Raw genomic sequence first — 19,648 nt, 5'->3', positions numbered from 1 at the left:
TATGTTTAATAAACTTCTATTATTTTCCTTCTAGAGGAAAGTCTCTTTCTTGCTTTCTCTCATTTTCACTCAAAACATACATTTAATATATTTCTATCTTCTGTTTATAAAATTAATAACTTTATAGCTTGAGCCTGAGTACTCATGGATCCTACAGCTTACTCAGGGATGATGAAATACAAAATGGAGGGCAAGTAGGGAATTAACACATACAGAGCAACTACTGCTGAGCCAGCCTCTTCATGTAGGATAAGAAAACCCTAGGAAGTAAATTGTCTTATAGACACTACATGTTATGTTTATGTTACAGATGAACATATAGAGTTTCAGAAAGGTTTACTAAATTTTAGTTAAAATTAGCACACAGCTAAGGAGCAATGCCAGGGGTGCACCATACAGATGTTAGATTCTTTCCACTACACATGAACAAATTAGAGAGAAGCTCAAGAGAGAATATAATTAAGTGCTAAACTGAGTATAATCAAATATCAGTTCAAAAAGCATGTGGTCATCCAGCAGCAGAAGAGGATATTGTTGGCTCATGTTAGAAATGAGCACACTTCCCACAGAACCTGTCATTGTATATGTGGCCTTCTTTGGTTATCATTTGTAAGGCTTCTAAATAAAGTTATTATAAGCATATTTTAGGAATCAGCAAATTAAATTTAACTTGAAAATACCTCAAATGGCAAAGAATCTATCGTTCCTAGAATACTTATTTGGGGATACTTTACTCCTAATCACTGAAAACATGCCAATCAGTAGATAGTCTATCTGAACTATCTCCATGTAGCAACTTAATTTTGAAGGAATTTTAAGAGATTAACAGAATATTCAGTGATGATTTTTTTCTATTAAGGAACACTTAAAAGTTGTTCATCTAAATCATGAGCAATCTATTTCATTTTGAGCATGAATTTAATATCTTCTTGATTTGTTACCATACAAAATCATTTGATGTTCTTATAAAACCTGGAGTTCCTAACTGACATATTAAGATCCCAACATTTCGTTCCACCTTTAACTTTCAGGTTTGTTATAGTAAGACAAATTAAATAGTTTATAAATCTACCATCATGTTAGCTAATCCAATGAGTCAAAAGCCTCCTTAAACCACACTCTAATTTAGAATCATACTAAAATAGGATCAAAGCCAAGGAAGTGAAAAATAATTAATGTATTTTTTTACTTGTAGAAAATTATTTAATAAACTTAAAGTAACACCCTACCGAAATCAAAACTAATTTATTCTATTTCCTCATAGGAAGCATACTGAAAAGTCTAAGAATAAACTCCTAATTAGAACGGGTACCTTGGTTTCTGAAAGGCAGCTTATTTACCTCTACAGGCAAATAAAAGTTATATTGTGATGCACTGTAAAATCTGCAGAGAATTCTAGAGATATGGGAAAGAAACCAGCCAGAACTTAACAGTTTGAAAAGAAGAGCATTCACATCCAAAGAAACACAGATTCTTTGCCACCATGGCTAACAATAAATCATTATGAATATCCATGTGAGCCACAGGATTTATTTATGGTAATGTAGCTTGACTACTGAGTGAGAGATTAATAGTGCTTTATAGCAGGTATTACATGCAAACGAAGAAGTTATGAGTAAGGGTGGATTTCAGATGTAAGGAACAGAACCTCATGCATCAAATCTACATTTTAAAATTTTTGTTTGCTTTTACTTATTTGACTTTGTTTGGTATGTTAGTTTATTTTATAAGATGACCAATACAACACTGTGTATGATAGACTGTTGATAGAAATTACAGCCTGTACATTTTGGTAAGAATTCAAGTACACACGGACTACATATTTTGTTTGTCTGAAGTAAAACCTCTGGCCCAGATCAAACTCAGGGTGAGTGCTTTCTCTCTTCTACGAGTTTCTAGTCTACATGAATATACAATTCTACTGTATTTATGTGCCTGAGGCTTCATTTTCCTTTTCTGTATTTCTATCTAATGTAAATCACTCTCTTTCCAAACCAACTCTGATGTGATAAGAGGATGGCTTTTGTGCTGGAAGCAGGCAGGTAGGTCTTACCATGCCTCTGCTTGCAGTTTGGCCAACAACAGAGACAGACTTGCTGAAACAGAAGTGAGGGGAGGAGTCACGTTCTGAATTCTCTCCCAAAGGGCTGAGCGTGGGCCTCCTGGAGAGGCCAGTCTCTTTGGGGAACAATCACTGCTCCATCTGAGAGGGAAACTTCCAAACCCAGTTCCTGTTACCTTTCTGCAAACTGTCCCCTTCCCCTTTCAGATGGGTCCTGACTTGAGGAGGCTTGTCCACATGCTGCTGAAGTGGCTGAGGGCCTGACACAAATGGGGCCATCAGACTCTCTTTCTTGGTAACCTGAATAAAGAGCCAGAAGGGAAGTTTCTGTCCACGTTGGGTGCTTGACTTAAAAAAGTGTGGTAGAGTCAAGGCTGGGACAGCCATTCTGGGGCTCTGTATCTGCTAGTTATGACAGTGTACAGATTCAGAGAAGGCTCATTAGAAGAGGCAGACAGTAGGCGCACACAGATTAGCAGAGACAGGAGGAAGCATGCTGGCCCTGAAGCTGCAGATAAGTGCCAGGTCTTGTTGGCATTTCTAGTTCCCATGACTTCCATGGAGAGTTTTTTTTTTTCCTTATTTTTGGCTATCTGTGAGTTTTCTTGTTATAATTTTCCAACAAGTCGTTTTAACCAACTATAGCTTAAAAGCCTTTGATCCTTGAAAACCAAAACAGATGATTAGAACTATACACTAGATGCAAGTTATACATTTCTTAAATTGTTCATTGGCTAATGATTAAATTAAATGATCCTATAGTTCAGTTGTTCTCAAACTTTAATGTGTCTTAGAATTACTAAGGCAGTGTATTTAAAAATGTAGATTCGGGGGCACCTGAGTGGCTCAGTCAGTTAAGCGTCCAACTCTTGACTTCTTCTCAGGTAGTGATCTCATGGTTCATAGGTTTGGGCCCAGTATTGGGCTCTGCACTGACAGCACAGAGCCTGCTTGGGATTCTCTCTCTCTCTGTCTCTCTCTCTCTCCCTCTCTCCCTCTCTCCCCCTCCCGCTGCTGTATGCTCACTCTCTCTCTCAAAATAAATAGATAAACATTTTTTAAAAATGCAGATTTTGAGGGCCCAGGCTTGACCTCAAAATCAGAATCTCTTAGGGTTTTAACAAGCATCCCCAGTCACTCTGAGCTGGAAGTGTATGGGCCACATTTTCAGAAACTACTCAAATTATTGTTTTACCCTTGGGCCAATCTGGGCCACTGCAAGACTGCACATGAACACAGTTTTGGATTTCAACATTATGCCCTTGGGTTTTATTTAAAAAGAAAAAAAACATGAAACCTTTTACTTCATTTCCTATGGACATAATGCCTCAGTTGGTGACCTCTGTTGGAATGGGAAGTTGCAGCAGGAAATGCCTTCTAAGAAATAGCGATTGAATAGGCTTTGGTTCCCAGGAGATACTCATATAACTTCATTAAAAATAATAATAAACAAACAGACTGATGGACATATGAATGAGTGAATTAGTAAATGAATGTGTAAACAATTATAAAGGATAAAAAATTCTTTTTAATCATGTTTGCCAGGAAACCAGAGATAAATCAGATTCTCTAAGTCCCCCATCTTCTTTTTTTTTAAATTAATTTATTTTGAGAGAGAGAGAGAGACAGAGGGAGAGAACAAACAGGGGAGGGACAGAGAGAGAGGAGGACAGAGGATCTGAATCAGTCTCTGTGCTGACAGCAGAGAGCCCAATGCAGGGCTCAAACTCACGAACTGTGAGATCATGACCTGAGCTGAATTCAGATGTTCAATGGACTGAGCTAACCAAGTGCCCCTAAGTCCCACATCTTGTATTGCCAACATCACTGTGCATGTTCTTGCAGTGAGCCATGGAAACATTTAGAAAAGAAATTTAGTTGTAAAGGCATATCAATTTCCTCTTAGCAGTTTGCTAGCTTTGCCTAAGTAGGTTGCTTCTAACTGGCATCTGTTTATTTTGTACAGATTTACTGAGTTCTGTTCCATCTTAAGTTTATTACTTAGGCACTTTTGGGAATGAAGGCAGAAAAAGGTTCTAGCCTTCAAAGATTTCACATCCCTTCAGAGGAACACAAAATACCTTTACGGATAGTTAGAATGCAAGCAAGTTAGACAGGGTTATGAGACCCAAGAGGGAGGAGTGGTTGTTTCCAGCAGAAGGATCAGGACAAATTCTGTGGAGGAGGCAAGGATTTATACCTTGGTAAGATCTTGGCAAGCAATAGAGATAAGGAGAAAGATATTCTAGACAGAGCGGAAATCTGATTTCCCTTACTACTTTCTCTCACAACAGTCTCATCTGCCCAGCACATACTACAATTGGTATTTAGGTAATTGTGGGTTCAGTGGCTCCATCTTCCTCCAGTAGACTGTACCCTCCACAATGGAAATGGATGGATCTGTGTCTGTTTCACTCACCACTCTACATATATACATGCAGTACCTAGCAGAAGGGCTGCAACACGCTGATTATTCAGCACATGTTTATTGCTGAATGAGTAAGTAAGAGCCTAGGCTTCCATGTGGTTTTGCCCTCAATTAGTTTTGCAATCTTGAGTCCTATCCCTGGGCCTCTATTTTCTCATATGTAAAATGGAAAAATAACAGTTCTTTCCATATAGGGCTGAGATAAAAATTAAACAGGATGATGGATAGCAATAAATTATAATTTTTATTAATTCGACAGGAAGAGGCAGTGAGATGAAGCAAAAGCATGTGGATGTTTTGGCCTTTTAGTGATAAGAGTCAGACCTTGTCTAGCTTTTTTTGCCTACTACTGTATGGGCTCACCAGACAAGGCAATGTAGCAAGTTTCATGTAAATTTGGGTATCTTCACCTGTTCTTTGCTCCGTTTGGATCAGGTGACCAGGAGTGCTTCCCTTGACAATTCCGTTGCCTCCTCTCTGGAGCAGGACTAATGGAACAGCTGTTCCTTTTTCACCAAACTGTCAAGGAAACAGCATATGTGAAAGCAATGTGTGATAGTTCTGTAATGTGCCAAGCCTGTGTCACAGGTTTGAGAGTCCCAGGCTGCAAATTCTTGAATTGCTAATAAACAAGCAAAATGAGTGTGCCTATTGATATGAGAAATAACTTGTTCTGAGATAAAACAGGCAGGCGCTGGAGTCTGAGAAATCTGGATTCTACTCTGGCTCTGCCTCGGCCATGCACATTGGGTAACCGTGGACCCATTACTCCATATATCTGAGCTGGGGTTCCTCACCTCTATAGTCATGTATGATTACACCTACCTCCTGGGGCCACTGTAGCAAGTGAAGGAAAATCCCAGCTGGTGATGCTGTGAACTCGAGGTCCCGGTAGCTGTACACCAACTCTGGTGCGGAAGAGCTGGGAGTTGGGGATAGGAGGAAGAGTGTGGACTAAGAACACTTTCCTAATATTTCCTCTCAAGGTGAGGGGTGGGTAATGCCAGCTGCGTGCCAACCTCTGAGCAGCAGGTTGTCTATGGCACAGTGGTGTTCCTCCATGTTAGGAAATGGTCAAGGGGCTCTGATGAAATATTTCCCCCCCTTTTTTTTTCTTATTTTAATGTTTATTTTTGAGAGGGAGAGAGAGAGAGAGAGAGAGAGAGAGAGAAAACATGAGCAGGGGAGGGGCAGAGAGAGGCAGAGAGGGAGAATCCAAGCAGGCCCTGCACTGTCAAGAGCCCGACATGGGGCTCAAACTCACAAACCACAAGACCGTGACCTGAACCGAAATCAAGAGTTGGATGCTTAACCAACTGAGCCACCCAGGCACCCCAGAATGTTCTTAATTTCTGTTGTTGCCAAACCTGATTTTTTTTTTGCGAAGTCAAATCCACTTCATACTGGGTTTTAAAGAATCAGGCAGAAGGTGCCAAATTTTAAGGAAAAGCAAAAAAAACAAAAACAAAAACAAAAACAAAAACAAAAACAAACACGAGAGCAAAAAATTCCAAATCCTTAAGAGAATTTTATCAATTATTTTTCCCCCATGAATTGAGAGAAAGTGTCTTTTATGACTTTTACCAGCAGAACTCAGTTTGGCAGGAATATGAATGATTGAGAACTGTAATCTCCACAAGCCCAAATGTTTGTCACTCCTCCTACTACATTTTCAGGAATATTTATTGAGTACAAGGGCAATGTAGTGATCTGTATTGGTCTACATTGATCTACATCTACATCTATAGGCTTTAAATTATAGACCAAAGGGGGAAAGTCACCCCCAGTGGAGCCTGTAAAAAACAAAAGAACCTATGCTCTGCATTTTGAGGCTGGAGCTTGGGACATGTATGTGAGATACACTCCTTATTTCATTTTAGTATTTCAAAAACACTTGGAAATAAACAACATGAAACATTTACATAGGTGGTAACTGAAATTTAGGTTAAGTCACTTTCTTAAAGAAAGTCAGTAGAGCATCACGATGCCTTCAACACCATTTTGGGGACTAGTGTCCAAGGCCTCCTCATTATTTGGGAGTAAATTAGTAATCCATCCACCACTTCTCAGGTAGACAAAAGTATTTCTCCTGTAGGGAGAAACAGGGAACGATGCGTGCTGGAAAGGGGTAAGTGAAGGGAGAGGGTGGTGTTCATGTGCATCTGAGTGGGAGAAATTCTGGATTCCAGAACAGGTGATTTTTTTACTTATCTGACATTATAACTGACCAATATCTTTTCCCATAATTGGCATGGATCTGTTAATGCTATGGCTTCATCTTAATGGAAGCAAAATCTTTAGGAATTTTAACTAGTTGTGGGAAAGATGCAGAATTCATTTATTCATTCGTTCAACAACAATTACCGAATGTCCTTCCTATGCCAGCTCTGGTGTTAAGCACTGCAAGTTCATTAATAAAATCGGAAGACAACTGCCCTCTAGATTTTATAACCTGTCCAAGAAAAGCACAGACATGAAACAAGCACCATCATACTCACACAGGATGTCTAGATGTTGCAGGACACCAACATAATAAAAGACAAGTTCCCTGTTCCTAAGGGACTTAGATATTAATAATAATAATAATAATAATAAATTTCCATGTACTTGACATTCTTTAATGTGTCCTGTTCTCAGTTAATCCCTATAACCACTCTAGGAAGTAGCTGCAGATATTCTCTCATTCTGTACAGGAGGAAATTGAAACACAGCAAGTTTAAAGGGAGTCTAAAGTGACTTCTACGGCAAAGATGGGATTTGAGAGTCCATGCACTTAATTGCTACGCTACACTACCTTGGTATTTAAAAAGAATTACTGCCTTTGAATCTAAAAAACCTCAAGACCTATCTCCAGGGGTTTGAACAGGAACAAAGGCTACCACCAGATGAAGTTTCCTACCAATTCCCGGCAGTGGTTTGCCTTTGGCCTTCCTGTTTCCACAACACTGCTCTCCAGCTTGCCCCTTAGAGATGAAAGTTAAAGGAGCTCCCTCAGGCTTTAATTATTGATACTGAAAAATAATTAATCATTAGCTCCATGGTTTCTAGGAATTTATAATAAGAGCTATTTATACATGTTATCTTCCAGTCCAACAGCTTTACCTCCTATGTATTTCCCTTCTATGGAAGTGGTGTACACGTTTGGGAATTATTCCAAAATAATCCATGGGTGGGGTGGTGGAAAGGGGGACAATGGTAGCATGGGGAAAATGAGAGTGGCCATAATTTGGTGATTGTTTTCACCTGGTGATGGTAACACAAGCGCACATTCTATTGATCATTAACCTTTTGCATTAACATTGTATTAATTTATGTACACATCTGAAATTTCATATAATTCAATGTTTAAAATATAAAATGCATCCATTTAAAGATAACCTAAGAGAAATCCTGGAAAATCAGTATTGGTTTCTGACTTTAAAGGAAAAGCATGAAGTGTGATGGTTATAAGAGCAGTGACCAAGATTAATTCCCAACAACACCCAGACAAACAATTATCAATGATCTCCTAAAACAGGTTAACATGTATGTGAAGGCATGTTGCAAAGTATAAAGCACTAAATGTTTCTCATCCCTGCCCACTAATTAAGAGTCACTTTAGGAGAGTTTTAATATTGCCAATGTCCCTTCAGCATGAAGAGATTCTGACTAACATGGGCTAGGATGAATCTCAGACATCAGTGCATTGGGGGAAAAAAAGCTCCACAGGGCTGAGAACCTCTACAATAAGAGGTTGTATTGTTGCCATCATTAAGCAAATAACGTTGGATACTTCAGGCAGTCCTTTGTATTATAGACTGAAGGAAGAATTAAAGAAAACAGCAAGAAAGTACCAAAGGATGATTCTTGATCATTTGGCTAATTTATTACTGGGGCTTAAAAATCAGAAAGGGCACAACAGTGCCACAGCTTGACAAATATCTGATTTGCTTAGAAGAATGTGTGACAATCATTAATCATTTTAGGAGAGACTCAGGTGAGGAGAAGTATGAAGGCTGGAGTAGTGGCTGACTACTAGCTAGAGATCGTTCATGGCTTGAGAATACTTTGAAGTCATAAGGATTTAGCTCATGAACCCAGGCAAGACCAAATAAAAGCTGACACAATTCAGCCATTGCTAAGGCACAAATCACTCCTGGTACACTCAGGCCCCTGAATCCACCTTGGCTCTCTGAGAGGTTTCAAATGGATTTGGTTTGAAGTTCATATCACCCAGTGATTCCCTGATCATATGGAAACTATTAAGTCATAATGTCTTAAAGTAGAACCCAAACATAAATAAAAGTGTATTCTAGAGATCTCTAGGTGATTCCGCTGTGTAGTCAAATTTGGAGACCACGAATATAAACTATTCTTAACTTTGATGACCCAATATGAAATCACACCTGCAAAAGAAAAGCTCCTCCTTCTTCATTAGCCAAGGTCACCACTTGCTCTGGCCCATGCTTCTCCAGACTTCTCAGTTTAGGTTAAACCACTTCTCCTCCCTCCACCCTACACAATACCTCACCTGTGTCCCCACCTGCTGATCTGTTCCTAGGCTATGCTTTTCACTTTACAACTTTGACCATGTCACTGTCTTGCTCAAAAATTTCTAATGAACCCCACCCTGAACTGGAGCTTTGGAACCAAAATATAGTTATTACCTGGAAGCTTACATTAAGGTACAATTCTAGACCCCATCTAGGTCTACTCAATTAGAATCTGTATTTACTAAGATTCTCAGGGGATATGTATGAGCATTTAAGTTTGAGAAGTATTATTCAAGAGCACCATTATCCAAAGTACATTTTGAAGCACACTCTCAAGGACAGAGAATATCCTGCCTGGATTCAAAGTCACATCATTCTCTCTCTTTACAGGACATTTGTCCATTCAAAAAAATAGTTATTGACTGACAACTATGCCCCATACTGTGTTGGGTTTAGATGATCTATCAGTGAAGATGACAGAAATGGTCCTGGCATTCATGGACTTCTAGCAAGGTCAATATTGCCATGGAAAGATGAGGGTGTCATAAAGGGGGATGTGCAGGATGCCGTGGGATGATCTACTTAATGATGTGAACTGGGGACAGCCTAACACATTTGGGAGATCTAGGACATGAGAATAGCATTCCTGGGGGAAAGCTGCTAATGCAGGTCCCTGTGGATGCACAGGGTCAAAACAGGAGGGGCATCTGAATACAGTGTCAGCTTCACACATAACAGGTGCAAAGGCTCAGGGCAACTAAGGAAATGCTTGCCCAATGCTTACTCCATGCAACAATAAGAAAACTGTTGCCATCATTAAGCAAATAACGTTGGACACTTCAGGCAATCCTGAAGCATGACCCAATCATGCTCTAAGTGATTTCCATATATGTAGGCGTGACTATTAACCCTGTTTTTCAATCGAGGAAACTGAAGCACAGAGAGATGAAGCAATGTGTTCCCATCACAGAGCAAACTTTGAAACTCAGTCTTGCCTATCTGGCTCCCGCATCTGTGTTCTTAGCCATCACATTCTACAACTGTTCCGCTGGGAAGAGCACGATGCATTTAAGAAGCTGAACATAGGCCATTATGTCAGGAGTTCAAGCAGTGATTGTTTATGGATCTATTGTTTTTGTTTGTTTGTTTGTTTTTTATCATCAGAAATAGAGTGCATTACCATTCAGGAGCAGCTTCTTACAACTCACATTTTTGAGAACTGTCCCGTAGTTAATGAATCAGAATTTCTAGCTCTGGAGCCAAAAATAGGCATTTTGGAATGCTTCCAGGTGATTCAGAGACAATAAAGTCTGAGAACCACAGGTTTAGAGGTACAATTCCCTTTAATATTATCCTCCCTCACATAGTCCCTCCTAATTAAGCCATGGTTATTTAATAATATATTGGTCCCAAGGTATAAACTAAACATGAGGGTAAACAGGATTGGAGTGGAAAGTTGGAATAAATCTGAAAATTGAATCTTTGCTCCTCTAGGTCCCCTGACTGCCAGGCTGTGAAAAGAATTATCTAGGCTTGAAAAATTGGAGGCAGAAAAAGGACCACAGAGGCTTAGAACTATTTTCATTACAATGCCAACCATTTAAATAACTAATTGAATTTCCGGAAATTGAAGTAAATTTAAAATTGCTGGAAGAGCAATTATTTCACATGCTCTATGATGCCTCCATCCTTAGCCAGTGCTAGAAGATTCTCAGGCAGCAGGGAATCTTCTTGATGGCAGAATACATGCAAGAGCAGTCTCTGAAATATTCTCTGGCCACTAGAGTGCACTGGCTCAACAAAACGAATATGTCTCCCTCCCTGTCGGGGGACCTTGACAGCTCCAACACCAATATCTGGCTGCCAGTGGGGTCTTCTTTTTAATTCAGTCTTTCCTTTCCTATAATCACTTAACAGAGGAATTATGCTAATCTCTCATGAGGAAGAAACTAAAAGAAACAGCTGAATCTCAATAAAACTCCTTCATCATATATTATTTTATTTTCTTGCATTTTTCCAATACCTTTCTCTCTCTCTCTCTTTTTTTTTTTTTTATCTTTGGACATTTTTTCAAGTACATTACCATTAAAGTGCCAAAAGTCAGCCTCCTGGATGCTGCCTTTCAAATGGTTCAGAGATCATAGCTTTTCTGTCCCACTCTGTCTGGAAACGGCATTCTCCTGGTTTCTCTACAAACCCTGTTCATTCAATTCCCTTACTTTGTATCCCCATTCAGGAGAATTAGTTTGCAAAGGTTCCTGGAAGAACCTGTTGTTTCCATCCCTTAAAAGATCATAAAATTATTCCACTGTATTTTTCAAAGCTCTTTCATATTCAAAATATTTATTTGTAATTCTACCCATAAGAAAGCTCACTGGATACAACTATATTAATTTCATGACAAAATATCATTAAGAAGATGAAATGGCACAGTTATGAAAACCTTATGCAGGTTCCCCACCGCTGCACTATAAGACACTGATAATAGTAATCTTCATTAGCTGTCACTATCCCTTTGCCAGTCACTAAGAGTGGGTTTGAAGTATCTGGCAGATCTATGTCTGTGTTGGTCATACTTTCACATCACTCCCATGACGACTTGCGAGTCAAAGAACATTTAGGGGATCCTAGATGCGCAGGGATGGAATTTCCCAAGGAAAGGTATGAATGCTCTCAACTTTTGTGTCAGGTTCTCCCCTTCCAGAACTGCATACAGTACTTCCTTGTCCCTTCTTCCAGAAGGCTAATATAGCCTTGTCTTGTTTGAGAAGACATGACTACCGAGAGAAGGCTAGGATATGTGTGTGAAACCCAATTTACTCTGGGCACTAGGGTTACGATTCTATGCATCCTTCCTTTTCTTGGATTTGCCTTTTCTAACTGTGGCAATGGTAAGATCCAGAGGACCAAGGCTAGGGTATAAGACTATGGGTATAAGAACCAAATTATTAATTCTATATCTTCTGTAGAAATGGAGATTTTGGACTAGGAGTACTGGTATCGACCCATGGACTAGCTCATCAGGGGAGTGCAATGTGCTGGGAGTAAAGACCTGTTCCATGACAGAGGGTCATTCTACCAAAGAGCTCCTGTGTGTTTTTTTAGGATTTTGGTATTAAGTATCCTGGATCACTGCCATCCAAATACACGCAGGTGTATGAAAGTATCAATATTTATAGTAAAGAAACACAAATCTTATGTTGCCAATTTTTGTACTTTTCATGTATCTGCCCTTGTTCTTCCACAGACTTACATTTATCAGTGATGTAAGCACAGTGCTTAAGGCCCTATAGTCTAATAAAGATCCCTACAGTCGGACTCCCAGCACACAGGAGCCACAAAGAAACTGCCATGGTGTTGAGGCATTATAAGGAACCATATTTGAATGGCTGTTCAAAACACCACAACAAGGTTAAGAGAGGATAAGCATTTCTGCAAAGCGCTACAGTGAAATTTTTGGCACGCAGTAACTGAATAGGTTTGCCCTGCCACGTTCTGGTGGATCTGGAAATCCAAGACTTCATTTACAAATTTTACCAACCTTGTTTCACAGGGGGACACACAAATGGAAAAGAAAAATGTTCCCATTCTACAATCTCTCATTTATTTAGCAGTGGGGAAGACAATTCAGGTGGTCGGGAAGGAAAGCATTAAGAAACAGAATGCACCGACCTGGTTGGCATGACCTTGGGCAGGGCGTCCACTCACTGAAAGCTGTCACAGTACAGTCTTTTTTGCACGGGAGAAGACAAGGACGCACTGTTTCTGGCCGAGTGGAATCTGGACATCTGTCAATGTGAAGAGACAACATCAGTGCCTCCTGGAAAGAGTAAGTTGTTTAGTTCTATGCTAAACAATAGAACTATAGGATTTCAGAACAGAAAATACTGAGGTTCTGTTTTTACTTTTATAGACAAGGAAGAGAGAGACAAGGAGTTGAGGCTATTTTCCCAAGGTCTCCCAGCCAGAGGCAGAGCCAAAGCAGACTTCAGCTCTCTTGACCTGGAGACCAAAACACTTCTTCACTAGTCCAAGAAAACAGCAATATCAGAAACCAATGAAAGACGAATGCCAAGAAAGTGTCTCACCATCAGCATCAACTCAAGTGACACTTGATTTCTTTTCAGAACGAACACATCTGATAAATTTTTTTGGAAAGCATTTTATTCAGGGTAATATATCAAATCTGTGATATTCTACAAAAGGAACAGGAAAATACAGGGCAATATATGAACATAGTGGGAAACAAAAGTCATCGAAAACCATTTACATTTGCTTTACATTTTGATAATAAAAAGAATTTTAGAATATTTAAACTATTGGTAGGTATCTCTTTTGAACATGTGGAGTGATGAGATGGAGTAAACAAAATGTGACAGAAGGCAAAGGCCAAATAAACTAACTAGCATTAACAAGAGAACACTTCAATTCCATCATTTTGCTGAGAATGAATGCTCATACTTGGGACGAAAATACTACAGTCAACTAATTCAAAGTCATTTAGAAGAACTAAAGTCTCAGAAGATGGCAATCAAGTTGTTGTTTTCTTGCCTGCTTACTTGTTTTATGAATACAGAGGGCTAAAAACCACATTTATTATCTTCTAAAATAGTGATATGCTGAGAAGAAAAACAGGAAAGAACTCAGCAACATTTTTTGCATTTTAAATTCTGTTTCTCATAATTTCCTCATAAAGCACATAAATGCAGTGTGCGTAAAGCTTAATAGCATGAGATAGCCAGTGCTGAGTTTCCTAATAACAACAGTGAGAGGCACTATAGCCTTCATTTTCAAATGATAAATTGAGGCACTGAAATAATCAGTAATGGACCCAAAGCTACATGGGGACAGGCCATTTGAGAAAAATTATGACAGAACAAAACACCAGTGTAGCAAGTTCAGACAATCAATTGACCTTATAGAAGGAGAGAACAGAAATTAGAGGAGACAAAATTAACAAGAAAATAATGAATTAAAAAGAAACACAGAGCTGACGAAAAGATGACAATTTAGGTGAAAAGTCCACCAATTGTACATAAAACAACCAATGTGCAAACACAAAGGTTGTCCAGTTTGCAAATACTTCATAGAAGTAAGAGAACAGACAATAATGGTTATGGAAGAAGAGGAAGAATTACCCAAGAATGGAGAAGAATCTGGATGACATCAGACCTCATCAATTTAGATAATTAACAAAATAAAAACAATTTCTTAGTTTTAAAACTTTAGAATAGAAATAATATATAAGCCAAACATGGAGGACTGAACTTGACCATGGAACAGAATGCACATGATATCACTTTTGTGACCATAAGGTAAAGACAAAGTAGACAAAGAAGGGGAGATGGAAGGGGATAGAGAAAGAGCGGGGGCTTGGATGTCCTCATCTGACAACGCAGGTGGGCAGAGTGCCAGTCTAAATATAAATGAAAACAGAAACAAAGCTCTAAAAAGATTAATTCAAAGTGCTAATGTAACCTGCCAACAGAACACCCACCATCTGGGAGTCGAGACAGGAGTTAGTGTAAATGGGTTCAGGTTCGTTGCTTTCACAAGAGGGAATCGAGGAATGGGCATTTTACATTGACAAGTGAAGATATTTATGAATGATATGTGGAAAATATATTATTTAGAGTCAGGAGGTAAACATCAGAAAGGGAGGAGGACTACAAATATATACTTGTGCTTGCTTGCATTGACATAATGGATGGAGATAAGAAACTAATACAATGGCTCCCAGTGGCAGGACAGGAGGTGGGGGAGGTGGATGGGAGCAGGGGCGTGAGCATGAGGATTCTCTTTGTTATATATATCTTTGCATGTTGTTATGATTTGTGAACCATGTGGAGGCTCACCCAGTCAAAATAGAGAGACAGAGAAAAACACAAAACAACTGTTAAAAAGTTGTTGTGGTTGTGTTTGAGATGTGGGATACTAAATGGAGCATGAGATGGACAGAACCTGTTGCTTGCCATCATCCTCTCTCTGTATCATTTCATTTCTTCTGGGGAGTATATAAAACGGACAAAAATAAATTAAAAGAGAAAATGCATATACTCACAGAAAAAAAATGGCTCAGTAAATTATTAGTGGCATTATTATTATTTTCATTATTATCATTAGTATTTATTTATTTTAGGGAGTGTGAGGGAAGGGCAGGAGAGAGAGAGAGAGAGAGAGAGAGAGAGAGAGAGAGAGAATACCAAGCAGGCTCTATGCTCAGCATGGAGCCTCACGGGGGCTCCATCCCACAAACCTGGGATCATGACCTGAGCTGAAATCGAGTCAGTTACTTAACTGACTGAGCCATCAAAGTGATTCTAGTGGCTTATATTATTATTAATTATACTTAATATACACAGAAACACTGCCTATCAAAGAGATCAATTCAGTAAAAAAAAATGAGAGAAAGAAAGAAAAGTGTCTTTATGAGAATATAGTGTTACTTAAACAAGCTACTCGGGTAAGGAAAACTTATGTCATACTTTACTGGAGATAGCAAAAAACACTAAAATCATTCCCAAGTCCTTTATTCATACTCTAAGGTCTACTAAAATTAAATTGAGCTGCTGTTTATTCTAACTCCTCTCCAACAGCTCCTGTGGTATATGGCTGGAAATGAAAGTATGACTCGGGCAACGCCGACTTCTTGTGTGCTCAGTGGAGTGGCAGGAGTCCCACTAAAACCAGCCACCTCACTCTCACTCCTGCATTGGTAAAATAAGCTTAGAAATATTTGTGGCACTAGCTTCAGGCTTTCTCGAGAAGGAGGCTGATCCTGCAGGGATTTTGCTCATTTCAATTAGGAGCAGGTGTTAATCTCTTTTCGGGAACTGAAGTTGTCTACTTTATTTACCCTTTATTGGCATCATGCACAATAAATACTCACTGGGCATAATGTCAAGTTTCCATAATACAGCCTCTTTCTCTCTGTGTGTTCTTCCCTTAAGTCCGTAAGAGAGAAACGGTATCACCTCCTCAATAGCAAAGATCAAGCTCAGGTTACATTCCTTTTATAGAGGCCATGAACTGAGAGCTTTCCTAGAATGTGATTTGTGGTCTGATAGGAGCCAAACATTCTCTTGTCAGTGAAAACTGTGTTTTTGTTCATTTCTTTTGCAACCTCTTTCCACAGGGGTTCAGCTTCCTCTTCCTTTCTCCTTAGATAGTGTCTATCCCTTCAAGAATCATCAAATTTCTAATTTGCATCAATTTCTTCTTAGTCTTCAAAAATACTCTGACCATTAGCAACATATGTGCCCTCCATTTCTGAAAAAAAAACCTACAAGGTTTATTTTCTGTATTATTGTATTGATACTGACCAAGAAAGGCTTTGACCTCTCTTACTCTGTTTTCTTGCGTGTGTGTGTGTGTGTGTGTGCGCGCACGTGCGCGTGCGCCTGCGTGTCTATGTATGCATGCATGATGCATAAACTAATTTTTAACGCCTTAATGTGGAATTGCATCTTATATCATATCTTAAAAGCGCCATATCTTAGCTCAGTGTAAATATTTAGTAACAGTAAGTGAATGATTCAATAGTATTCAATGTTATTGGAGCCTGAAGACAAATAAATCCCTGGGGATATTAGTCTAATTTGTCCAGCCATTTCTTAAACAAAATTAAAGCCTTAAAATCCAGGGAAACATATGGATTCACTTTTTACATAGTAAACAAAGTATGGCCCCTTGGCTTTTGTCATAATTTATACTTCCTAATTTTGCATACCACTCTGACCCTAGATTGGCAGTGGTCTCAATAAAAGGATGAATGTATTTCATTTCAGCACATGTATTTCCCTGGACTAGCACTGGAATGCTCTATAACTATTATCTCTTTGTTGCTCTGTAGCCTTCAGTTCCTTATAAACACTGTGCTGAAATGCATCAAACTGAGCTACAAAGATCTGCCATTTTTCAGTTATGCCTCCATAATCAAGATGCAGACACAAAGCTCCATTTCTTTGATCAATCCTCCAACCCAGGAACCAACGTACGTCTCACTCAGCTAGGTGGGGCGAACCTGCCAGGTTTGTCAACATTAAATGTTTAAATGGAGCTCTCTATTATTACATCTCACACAATGCCAGGTGTTTTCACATTAAAGGCAGCAAGTGCCTTATCAGGACTTTCAGGAGGCTTTGAGTTGTGTGTTTTTAATCTTTTTTATTATTTTTTGAACGCTGCAACTGAAAAAAAAAAGACAATAAATAGTGAAACAAAACCAAACAAAACCCTAGAACTATCCCAATAAGCTCTTACTTCTGTTTCACTTGTGCCCTGGCTAGTTCTCATTTTCTGATATGATCAGTTCTATTACTCATACAATGCTAACATTCTCACCTATACAACTGCATAGAAACCAAGACACCAACCCAGGGAAGCAAGAACTTGCAAGGAACTCTGCCTCCCAGTGCAGTGGGCTTGGAGATAAAACACATTATATTAGCCGTCCAGTCCATGGAGACATGCTTCTTTCTCTCTACCCCCAAAGGCCCACTCTTCCTCAGCATACTTCCTTCTTTTCTGTTTCTATTCCCCTACCCCCACTCCAAGGATTTCACAAATGGCAGGGAATCTTTTCCCACTGCAGTATCTTTTACTTGGAAAAGAACAAAAACAATATATTTTTTGAAAGGGCAGAGTAAACAGTATTTTCTACTGCTCATAGTTTCATTATCTCACTGTGTGCTTCACTGGACACTAGGTATTAATCTCTTATCTCAATTAATCTCCTTAACCTAAACATTTTTAATTAATTTTATTAAAGTCAACTCAGGTTCCTCATATTTAGCAGGGTCATTTGGAGATACACAGTAAGAATTCAACCTAAGTTGTTAAGTCTCCAGCCTCATTAGCAGTGTAAAAAGTAATTATCAATGTCTCTCTCTCTCTCTCTCTCTCTCTCTCTGTGTGTGTGTGTGTGTGTGTGTGTGTGTGTGTGTGTGTTAGGGAAAACATCTGTGCAATTTATTTTCTGTGATGGTAAACTGAGCAAACCTGGAGGCTATTCACAGCAATAATAACATTTATGTGTTCTGGCTTAAAAAAACAACAACGACCATTTGAAGTAATTCTAGAATAGAAAAGGAAATTGGAGCTACTTTAACATGTAATCCAATTTTTCATGTCAAAACAGACTTTTAAACGTGACAATTTATTTGGTGTTAGTCTCAATTCTAAAGTCCCTTTGCTAAGAAATAAACAAACTGCGCTCATATCAAGTGGATATGAATTCCCTGTTCTGGTTCAGAGCTGAAAGGGTTTTTGTTTTATTTTGTTTTGTTTTTTAATTTTATTTTGAGGGACAGAGAGCACACAAGCAGGGGAGGGGCAGAGAGACAGGAAGAGAGAGAATCCCAAGCACACTCCGCACTGTCACTGCAGAGCCTGATGTGAGGCTCGAACTCATGAACCATGAGACCATGACCTGAGCCAAAATTAAGAGTCAGACAACCAACTGAGCCACCCAGGTACTCCAAGAGCTGAAAAGTTTTTATGTAAGGGAGAAGATCAGACATCAGGCATGCTAAATTTTCTCATCATGATAAGGAATAACACTTTGCTGCATTTTATGTAGGGTTTACAACTATAAGCCATATTTAATTTTATTTGTATATTCAAGTTGATATTTCATGAGTCTTTTTTAAGCAGTTGAAAATTTATATCATAAAAATTAACATTAGCAAGCCTAAAATCCTTCCCAAGATAAAGGGAGTTTTCACATCTGCATAATATCTTTAGAAGCTTTTTAGGATTTTACCGTAACCCCAGGAATTAGATTTTCACCTGAGTCTAGTGATATGTGAGCATTATTTTCCGTGTTTGGCTATAACTCCCATTGGTTCAATCAGTCCGTGTAGTGCTATGCATACCAGGTGAGTTGCAAAACACAACTGACATAAGCTGATACTCCAAAAAACATTTCAAGCAATGTCAAGTCAGGTCTGAAGCAGAAATAACATTTGTGAATTAATAAGAGTAGAAGGTCATGCATATGATCTAGTCATTACTTTCTATGGCAGTCCCCTTTGCCAAAATGTATGATGGTGGATCAAATAATTTTTCTTGAACAAAAGATAGACATTAGCTTTTGTCAATCTTCTGTGATTCATATCCAATCCTCATTAAACCCTGTAACTTTCCACATATAAATATAGCTCATTCGTCGATTCTAAAGACATTTATGGTACACCAGCTATATGCCAAACATTGTGCTAAAGTCTGGGTTTGTAGCAATTAATAACATCCAACTCCAGTACTCTTAGAAGCCACCTTTGGGAAGAGAGAGAGATTAGGTCTTCTGAACTGTGCTTCACTTCAAGTCATATTATCTTTGCTTGCATTTGCACAGTCATCTGCACATCGGATGCTCCAACACCAGCAGTATCTGGCCAGTCTGCATGACTTGTGCCATCCACAGTTCACTACCCTTATCTGAGTTCCTATGACTTTCCTTACATAGCAATTGTGGTTTCCATACCACCATGGATAAGGCTCAGAGCCTATCATCAAGGTGTCCCAAGGTGAAATTAATCAGGTGCTTGAGATGTCCCAGACAGCAACACAAATTGGATTGAATCAGGTGGACAAGTAAGTGTATCTGCCTGTGTTGCCAGGAAGGGCAGGGGCACACTTAGCAGGATAGGCCAAGGACTTGATGTTGCCAGGATGTGCTCTGCTTCA

The 19,648-nt window shown here is 39.0% G+C and overlaps 1 protein-coding gene across 1 annotated transcript in view; it reads right to left on the bottom strand.

The window, feature by feature from the left end:
- The window catches only part of THSD7B (thrombospondin type 1 domain containing 7B), a 747,555-nt gene that overhangs the window by 373,176 nt on the left and 354,731 nt on the right, over positions 1–19,648 (bottom strand). Inside the window, exon 9 of the mRNA XM_042997047.1 lies at positions 12,635–12,750. Within this exon, the coding sequence (XP_042852981.1) occupies positions 12,635–12,750 (116 nt within the window). The remainder of the gene's footprint in view (positions 1–12,634; positions 12,751–19,648) is intronic.

This window comes from Panthera tigris, chromosome C1, assembly GCF_018350195.1.
Source record: "Panthera tigris isolate Pti1 chromosome C1, P.tigris_Pti1_mat1.1, whole genome shotgun sequence".
Lineage (NCBI taxonomy): Eukaryota > Metazoa > Chordata > Mammalia > Carnivora > Felidae > Panthera > Panthera tigris.
The sequence above is the reverse complement of the archived record's forward strand: the minus strand, read 5'-3'. Positions and strand labels throughout refer to the sequence as shown.